A 9,705-nucleotide genomic window follows, 5' to 3' on the forward strand; every position below is an offset into this window, starting at 1 on the left:
AATTGGCGAGACCCACTTACGCAAATCCTTTTGGTTTTTAGGAACCGGCCAATCTACTATGGCTTTTACCTTAGCGGGATCCGCTCTAAGGCCTCGCTTTCCAATGAAGCATCCTAAAAAAGGAATTTCGTCTGCGCCAAAAATGCATTTAGATGCATTGACATACAATTTGTTTGTGCGCATGCACTCGAGCACTGCTCGCAAATGGTCTAAATGGTTTTCCATATCCGACCGACCCTACTCCCCACGACTATGGACAAAAATTTCATCGAAATAAGTCTGTGCATAACCTCGATGAGGGCGAAACAGTTGCGTCACTAGACGATCAAATGTTGCCGGGGCGTTGGAAAGCCCTTGTGCCATAACCAGCCATTCCCGTAACATGCCGCTTGGTGTGCTAATCGCTGTAAGCGGGATATCGCTAGCTCGCATGAGCAATTGGTAGTAACCATCGACTAAGTCCAATGCACTGTACATTGTACATTCCCACCATATTGTTCTGAAGACAATCTAGGAATGGAGGTTCTGTGCTGGTATAGTGACAGCATTAAGCTTATTATAAGCATGTACAATGCGCCATTTACCATTTGGCTTTTTGACAAAAATGTCGGTGTCGAATGAGGAGATTTGCTCTCTCGTACCATTCCAGCCTCGTGCTTATCAAGGAAGAAGTCGTCAATGACGTGACACTGCTCCCTTGGCAAAGGCTATTGTCTTGTGACACAGTATTTGGTCCCGGAACCAAGTCAATTTCATGAGGAACACCTCTATCCGGAGGTAAAACAGATGGTGGATTATTATATACCACATCTTGGAATTTCTTAGTCAAGGAATAAAAGGGATCCGTAGGATCTTTAAGGATCGATGACCCATTTCGCGCATTAAGTGCAGCTTTTGTGTCATCCAGGACAGGTTCGTCTAGAAGTGACGATGAGTTTAACTCAATTGTTGGTCGAATGACCACCATTTCAGATAAGTCGCCAGCCTTTAAGGCTCGGCCGCACTCATCAATAGACATTTCGTATAGCTCTAACAGATCATGTAACGAAGGGATTGTCGCAAGGCTAACTTCCCCCTTAATGTTACCGGTTACACCATTTACAGGATTGCCGCAAGGCTAACTCCACCCTCAATGTTACCGGTTACACCATTTACAAGCGTATGTAATTGCTCACTCATATCACTTTGTGAGGGTATACACGCTTCGTGTCCATCCTGTCTTGGAGTAGAGACAATACGCCTCTTGGAGGCCGGGACATTCACGTCCCTGGGTTTTCCAGCCTGTATTGGTTCTATACAAGACATGGTGTCTAATTTGACATCCGACAAGGAGTTAGGTAACTCAACTTCCTTATCCAGCGAACATTTACGTGTCGCTTCACGTGCATTGGAAGGGTTTGATCCAAAATGCCCTGGCGAACCGCCAATAGTGTCACTATTGACACCCAGTATGGTGCCACCTCGGCCGACCACACTCAGTGGACTTAGACCTGCCACTCCACGTATCTCAGGGATATTGCACTCTTGATGATTCGGCCTTAGGCCAACAATGCTTTCAGCATTCACTGAATCGTTATTACAACGAATGCCACTCGACGGAGTACGTGCCGTTCCACTTATTTTTGCTGAGTCGGGATGAGGATTAATGTTCTTAACATTAGAGTTTATTAACTCAGAAATGCCAATGTCTGAAACACTGACAGACTCATTCAATGATCCGCGCCAATAGCGCTTTTGTTGCCTAGGAAAGGTGGGTTCATGACTCTCCAAAACTTTGCTAGGAACATTGCGCGTGGCGCCTAAGGTCTTAGACCTCTAATCAATCCATGGCTCATGGTTTTCAAATCAGGCCATACCAAGGATGAGATCATATCTCGAATCCAAATCAAGGACGAGACAGCGTTCCATACTGTCAAAGTCCAGAAACTTAATACCTAAGTTCAATGGAACTTTAGGAACAGTGACACGAGTTACAGTCGCTAAGCGAACAGTGATTGTATCACCTTCAGGCGCCCTAAGCGCCTCAACGTATTGTTGACTTCCTTCAAGGGAAAAACGTTGAGCATAATTGCAAGACGCTCCTGAGTCAATTAAAATTGACCACTACTTATCAAAGCCCTTTACAGTCGCTTGAGCGACTAGCAAGCCAGGCTTGTACTCTCGCCCCGTGCCATTCAGCACCGAGCTAATTGGAACTAGGTTCTGTTTATTCTCACCTCTTTGAGGTCCAACAGAACCTAGGTCTTCCCCAGTAGGGCGCCCCGCACCTACTGGGTATCGACGTTTTCCCGCACCGTACCAGATCTCTGGTATAGGTCGGAGTTGGAGCTCTTTCGAGCTTTACACGAATATCGAAGAGGGCAGGCAGGACGTAAATATTTCGTGCTTCCGCACATATAACATATACGGATGGTCTTATGCTGTTCCACAGCTTAAGAGGCTTTCTCCTTCCTCAACGAGGCTTCAATCCATAGGTTCCGGTCTATTAGACGGAACCCGTGTGCTCGAAGAGCTTGTTCGGTAAACAGGCGCGCTAACGCGAGCACACTGAAAGTCAAACTCGGCGCGTAGCGCTATGGCAACTGCCTCTTCGAACGTAGCCAGATGAGATCGGAACAATTCCGTCCAGGCAACGCCCTCATGAGACCCCATATAAAATTGGCTACTACAATTGCTTCTTGCATCGGGTCTTGATGCGTAGATGCAATGATAGTTTTCAACTCCTGGACAAAGTCCCCTAGGGTTCTTTTACCCTGTCGAGTCGCTAGGAGCCGTGCTCGCATGCGAAAAAGCCTGTCAGGCGGTGTAAACATGCTGGTCATTTGCTGTTTCAGCGAATCCCATGAGGAAAAGCGTCATTTATGGACGTGCTGCACGATAGTGCCCACTCCATGGCTCTACCTCCAATTTGGAAATGGCCATAGCCACCTTTTGCCGTTTTATTAAGAACAAGTCGGAATCAATGGACATTTCCATCTGCTTAATTTAAAAAAGGAGATTTTCTCCCTCTTTTCCCTCAAATGTCTTCACATTTACAATTAGAGGGCGAGCCCTCGGCTCTGAGTCAGGTACAGAGATGTACCGAGTTGGCCTTGATGCCGCTAAGTGGTCCTGTACCTGAGCGATCAGGGAGGTTTCGTGCCGCATAAAGTCTTCAAGCCTTGCATGTAGGGCCTCTGGTCGCTGGGAGATAATGAATTCCACGTGCTCAAGCCCGAATAAGGTTTTGAGCTTGTCATAAGCGGCGCGTTGCGCTTTTGACAATTTTAGAACCTTCCATTTTCGTGAGGGTTTAGTCCCGTAAAAGCTCAGGCGTAGATTGACTACGAGTGCTACCAGGTGTTGCGGAGCTACCTCGCTCCTAAAGTCAGACGAAGACTTTCAGACTCAGAGAGTCACTGAGTTCTATTGAGCTAATGGGTTTAACAACACAGGGAGTCGTTCAAGCTATTAAAGCTTAAGGAATCCTAGTTCAAGGGATTCAGGAGTTCGTAGAACCAAGTGGCAACTAGTGCCCAAGAGGATATACCTTAGAAAGGCTTCTTTCTCTTACAGATCAATGCGCAAGCCTTAGAAAGGCACTTAATGCCTTAAGATCAAAAGGGGAACTGCACTTAATTTAATATTTAAATCTGAAAACCTTACCCTAGCTAAATTTTAAAGTAGATTTTGGCCGCCAGATTTGTATCTGGCGGCGACCACATTTGCTACCCATAATAAATGGGATTTAAGTAACTAACTATCTTAATAAAAGGGTATTTTACCCATAAAGTGAATCTACCACAGACTTTATATTCTTAATCTGTAGCTTTTATTTAATTGAAACATAGGGTGTGTGGCTGTACGGTGTGGTTCCCTTTATTTAACATCTATTTTCAGTGCGATTATCGAAGTCGACAACCTACAATTATCTTTTCATCCAATGAGCCCGTCAAGGAGCACACCACCTTTTGAGTTGCAAACCTAACAATTGCTTGCTTGGTCGAGCGTGAGCGTCGTGTGCGTCGTCAATACCACTGCTTATACTACCATTTCTGCTAACTTGTTCCGCCGTATTGTTCTTGCTTGACTTGCCATGACAAATATGTAAACTTCTTCTCTAAATTCAGCCAATTAGAAACAAGAGCAAGCGCGGCGCGTGCACTACGGTGGAGGAGAGCTGGTTAAGCGAAGACATTTTCGTGCGGTCCGCTACGGCGGACAATATCAAAATTATTTGGGAAATATCTAACAATCGACCAGACGTTATGCCAGTAAAGTTCGAAGAGGAGACGATACGCAAAAAGAAGCTTACGAGCGTCGTGTGGGAAACTTTTACGCCCTGCTCCAGTAGTGGTCTACTCGACGGCTCTATTGACTCAGCGAAGTGCATGATATGCAATAAATTTTTTAGCACTCGGCATGGCACGTCATCTATGATGCGACATGCCAAGCGGCATAACGATTATCCGAATAGCAGTTCTCTAAGCAAGAAGGAAAAAAAGAGTGCAAAGGAAATACCGGCCAATTCCATTATAGGCAAGAAGATAGCTGCGCAAAATAAGAACCCAGCCATGGTGCAATTTGCCAATCATACTGCAGGTTTTTGGAGTTTTGAGGTCTAATTGATACATTTTGATTACTTAAAGCGTTTTTGTGCTGCAATCAGGTAGCAAACGTCAGAATTTGACTAGCCCATTGATTGAGTGGATTATAGATGACCAGCAAGATTTGGCTGTGGTGCAGCACGAGAAATTTTTAGATGTTTTGGCTGCTGCAGGTTTTAAACCAGTGATTCCGCCGGTAGATATTTTACAGAAAGCCATGGTGCGAAAGTATTACAAACTCTTCACGCGCGTAGGGGAATATATAAATCGTTCAGTGGTTGGTCGCGTCACATTTTCGTGTGATACGTGGTCAGGATCAGTATGCAAAGGATACATGGCCATTTATCTCCACTGGGTCAACGCGGAATGGGAGCGTAAAACAATTCAAGTTGGTCTGGAAGGGTGCCCACCAGAATTTAATGCATACTTCATGTCGGACTTGTTATTCAATGTGCTTCAAAACAATTGGGGCGCTGGTAACAAATTATTTTGCGGAGTTACGCCAATGGGTAACGAATTAGGAGTTGGTATGGGCTTTTTGCGTGAAAAGATAAAAACAGTTGTAGGATTAGATAACATTGCGCCACATTGGAATTTGACGTGTTTGGGGCATCTTATACATACGGGCGTACGTGCGGCCATTAAGGAGATTCGTCACGAAATTGGAAAGCTTCGCTCGCTTCTCTCGATTTTAAAGTCGACAACCGAAAGTCAAGAGCATTTTGCGCTGCGCACCACGGAAGTGGGCCTACAATACCCAGACCATCTACCGAATTTGGATTCACCAAGATATTGGAAGTCTAGCATAACAATGATATTGGAAAGCGCTAAAATAAAGGACACAATCAATGCCCTGTATGGTGATGCTACCCAAAATATGGACGTATATCTGCTGGAGGAAATTGAGTGGGACTTGCTCGTATGGGTGGCTACATTTTTGCAAAAATGCATGCAAATGACCACGTGCCAGAGTGTCCAGCAACACATTTCGCTGAGCACCTCTACGAATGTCTGCAAGGCGATTGTAGATCTTTGTGAGAATACCGCTGCATCGGCGTCGAATTTTACGACAAGTGCATACAACAAAATTCAAGCGGTTTGCTTAAAAGTAAAAGCTAGTCTCGATTCCTATCATACAGAACACTCGTCGCCATACTTTCGGCTTGCGAAAATCTTAGACCCCCGCTTTTCGAATGAGTGCGTGGATAAGGCTTCTAAGAAGACATTCTTGCGTGAGATACTTCGAACAAGCGCGTACGAAACGCCGTCCGACACGAGGTTTGACGACGAGCAGGCGAGACACGATGTGTCGGCAGCGTATACAACGTTTGAGAAATTGCTTGATATTGGCGAGGGTATGCCGGATTACACGATCGATGGCGACGAAGTCGATCGCTTTTTTGATGCAACTCTTATTCGCGACAAACGATCCGACCCATTTTTGTGGTGGAAGTCGAACGAAACGCGCTTTCCGTCGCTGGCGAAGCTTGCGCGGGATATCTTGTCGATCCCGGCGACTGCTGTGCCCAGCGGAGCTGTTTTTACACAAGCAAACTATGCCCGCCCACTCAACGGCGTCATTAGCGAAAGCGACAAGCTTTATAAATTTAATGAGCTTGCACGGGCATGGCAGATCGAGCGCCAGAATTTTGGCCGAAAGCGACGTCGCGACTCTTTCGACGACTTGGATCCTCCGCTAGAGGTCTCAGTCAAAATGGCGTCATTTGAAGAAAGTATTTAGTTAACGAACGAGTGTACAGAAATATATCAAATTACAGATATGACCGAAACTTCTTGTACGATATTACCAAACGTTTTCGTTATTTGCGAATACAACAAATACACGTTAGCTTCTTGATAGGAACTTCAACAGACATTTCATCTTCTCTTCGACACAACATTTGGCTCTAATGACGCTTCAGAACGTTTACATCGTGGCAGCCAAGCGCACGCCATTCGGCAGCTTTGGCGGCAAGCTTAAAGACATTTCGGCCACAGACTTATGCGCCCACGCTGCCAAGGCAACGTTGGAAGCCGCCAAGTTGGATCCAGCGCTCGTTGACATGGTGCAAGTGGGCAACGTGGCGCCCACGTCCCCAGATGGCGCATACATTGCGCGCCACGTACAGCTTAAGGCTGGCATTCCACAGGAAAAACCCGCTTTAACTATAAACCGCCTCTGTGGCAGCGGCTTTCAGTCTGTTGTGGGCGGGATGCACGAAATTATCTTAGGCGACGCCAAGATCGCTCTTTGCGGTGGGGCCGAGAACATGTCACAAAGCCCATTGGCCGTCTATGGTCACCAAGCGCGCTTTGGTGTGGCGCTGGGCGCTGGCCTCAAGTTACAGGACACGCTCTGGTCGGCACTTACCGACTCGTATGCCAAGACGCCTATGGGCATGACGGCCGAGAATCTGGCAGACGAGTACAATATCACGCGCGAGGAGTGTGATGCCTTTGGTTTACGTAGCCAAAAACGCTGGGTCGAAGCTCATAAAGCTGGATGGTTCGATGCCGAGCTTGCACCTCTGGAGGTCAAGGCCGGACGCAAGACAGAGATGTTTTCCGTGGACGAGTCCCCTCGAACTGTTGATATTGATAAGCTTGCCAAGCTAAAGCCTGTATTTAAAAAGGACGGCGTGGTTACCGCAGGAAACGCCTCTGGCATCACGGATGGTGCTGGTACGCTCCTGCTTGCCAGTGAGGATGCTGTAAAGGAACACAATTTGACGCCCTTGGCGCGGCTCGCGAGCTATCAAGTGTCAGGCGTCGACCCAAGAATTATGGGCATTGGTCCCGTACCAGCCATCACGGGTGCATTGAAGCGCGCGGGGCTGAAAAAGTCGGATATTGCAATCTACGATATCAATGAAGCCTTTGCCGCTCAGTGGCTGGCCTGCGTCAAGGTGCTAGAAATTGATCCGGACATTGTAAATCAATGCGGTGGCGCTATTGCGCTCGGGCATCCGCTTGGTGCTTCTGGAAGTCGTATCACGGCGCATCTTGCGCACGCTCTCAAGCGTACGGGTAAAAAATATGCCGTCGGGTCGGCGTGCATTGGTGGTGGACAAGGAATCGCTCTTGTGCTGGAAAATGTAGTCTAAATTATTGGTTAGTTGCGAGCATCGGCATTTATTTTCCATTCTGAATGTAGCAATTGCTGCTTGCAAGTAATGGATTCACGTCAAGTCTTTCTTGTGCAGCGAAGATGAAAATACCCAATGAAATTCGTCGTCGTTTTGGGACTAATTTTGAGAAACATCTCGTCACCGAGCAATTTTTTCTCCGACAAAAAGTTAGCCTTGCATTTCTTCCCTAGACCAGTCCTGATGATAATTGCTGACCAATCCTCGCTTAGTACGCAAATAAAGATCAGAAGATTACAAAAAGGAAGGATTTTGCCATTATTAATCATTTTCACACATATTGCGCTATGATTTTCCAGGTTTGATTGTACGAATTTGTCCCTTCCGTATAGCGATGAAAACAGCGCAAGCACATTTTTTTAACTATATGTTGCGATTCGCTGAAAATGACGTGTTCAAACTATGAAGCCTTCTCCATCAGATGGATAGGCTTCAGAATAGAAATTTTGTTCGTCTCCACGATGTATCCATTCATGACCATTTCGTCCAAGATAAAATGTGCCTTTTCCAAGTTGAACATGATCTATTTGCAGCAAAAACATAAGGGCCAATCTTACAGTAATTCGAATCATGCATATCGCTTACGTCAAGCTCGCACTGCAGTCGGAAACAGCGAACATATTCAAACAGATGAGCACTTAAAACCGGCCCTGTCAACATAATTTTGTTAAATTGTACGTACCACACTCTCGAAATACTTGTCCATAGTCTCTACGAGTGCGTGGATGAATTCCAAGATCCCCAGCTCGTTCTTTGTATCAATAAGGTATCATGCAAACATTACATCTTGCTGTATTTTTTTCCGTAAATTCCGCACCTCCGAGTCATCATCCTTGACGCCCACGATAAAGAAAAGCGACGCATATCGTCTGTAAATGACCTTGTAGCCACGGTATTCTACAAAAGAGCACTATACAGACAAATGACACCACTTGTGAGACAACATCATTACAAGCTGTCGAGAGGGACAAAGAGTCCAACCTGCGTTTCGTTGCGGCCCAAACACTTGCGAATTATCTCAGCTTCAAGCGCCACACGCTCCTGGATCGACAAGAAATCGTAGTATTGTGCTAGCCGCGTCTGGCCTTGCTTGTTCACCATCAACACAAACTTGATCATAGTCGAAATGACTTGTCGCTTCGATAGTAGCGAACGTGGTTGATAAAGATAGTATGTAATTATTCGGATGAAAGTCCATAAAAGTACTGTAGTATTTGAACATTTACGATTTGTTAATTTTACTTCACAATAAAGCTTTTTTTCTTTAATCAGCTCGGTAACAGAAAGCTTAAATTGGTGTAGCAGACCTCTCTTGCTCTTAAGTCAGAGGAAGACTTATAGACTCAAAGAGTCACCTAGTTTAATTGAACTAATAGGTATAACAACTCAGTGAGCCGTACAAGATAGTAAAGCTTAGTGAATCCTAGTTCAAGGAATCCAAAAGTTCGTAGAACCAAGTGTGTAATGGAGCAAACATCGGTTGGAGAACCGTTGTTGTGGTACATTGACTTTATGGGTAAAATACCCTTTTATCTAATTTTAGTGACTTAAATCCCATTTATTCTGGGAACAAATGTGGTCGCCGCCAGAGATAAATCTGGTAGCCAAAATCTATTTTAACATTCAGCTAGGGTAAGGTTTTCAAAGTTAAATAACTAAATAAAGTGCAGTTCTGTAGCGGAACTACTTCGCTCCTAAAGTCAGAGGAAGACTTTCAGACTCAGAGTGTAGACGGGCACGTCGCAATGCGGCCACGCTCTACTTAGCACACACCCTAGCACAGCGAGGAAGCGGTTTGCACCTGCTTCTCTTGCGTGCAGTGAGGTAGTTGTGGTGGGCGCGCAAGCGACCTCACCCAACACACTAAGAACTCTGGTGAAGTGACGTCACGGGAGCGGTAATCCGTCTCCTCGTGCGCACTTACCAAGTAGGTAGTAAATTTCAGACTGATTTATATTTAATAGAATTAAATA

The 9,705-nt window shown here is 45.7% G+C and overlaps 3 protein-coding genes across 3 annotated transcripts; 2 read left to right on the plus strand and 1 right to left on the minus strand.

The window, feature by feature from the left end:
* The first annotated feature begins 4,024 nt into the window (after positions 1 to 4,024).
* On the plus strand, positions 4,025 to 6,472 carry CCR75_007963 (uncharacterized protein). Its single transcript, XM_067966019.1, has 2 exons — positions 4,025 to 4,581; positions 4,649 to 6,472. Exons 1-2 carry the CDS (start codon positions 4,248 to 4,250, stop codon positions 6,325 to 6,327), a joined length of 2,013 nt encoding a protein of 670 aa, XP_067822766.1. The 5' UTR covers positions 4,025 to 4,247; the 3' UTR covers positions 6,328 to 6,472.
* A 24-nt stretch (positions 6,473 to 6,496) lies between these two features.
* Positions 6,497 to 7,690, plus strand: CCR75_007964 (uncharacterized protein; the record flags this gene model as incomplete). Its single annotated transcript, XM_067966020.1, has 1 exon — positions 6,497 to 7,690. The coding sequence occupies one exon, from the start codon at positions 6,497 to 6,499 to the stop codon at positions 7,688 to 7,690; it is 1,194 nt and encodes a 397-aa protein (XP_067822769.1).
* Positions 7,691 to 8,132: 442 nt separating this feature from the next.
* On the minus strand, positions 8,133 to 8,851 carry CCR75_007965 (uncharacterized protein; the record flags this gene model as incomplete). The annotated part of the gene is made up of 4 exons (XM_067966021.1): positions 8,133 to 8,255; positions 8,415 to 8,483; positions 8,550 to 8,642; positions 8,714 to 8,851. The coding sequence occupies 4 exons, from the start codon at positions 8,849 to 8,851 to the stop codon at positions 8,133 to 8,135; spliced, it is 423 nt and encodes a 140-aa protein (XP_067822768.1).
* Between the last annotated feature and the right edge of the window lie 854 nt (positions 8,852 to 9,705).

Source organism: Bremia lactucae, linkage group LG1, assembly GCF_004359215.1.
Source record: "Bremia lactucae strain SF5 linkage group LG1, whole genome shotgun sequence".
Classification (NCBI taxonomy): Eukaryota; Oomycota; class Peronosporomycetes; order Peronosporales; family Peronosporaceae; genus Bremia; species Bremia lactucae.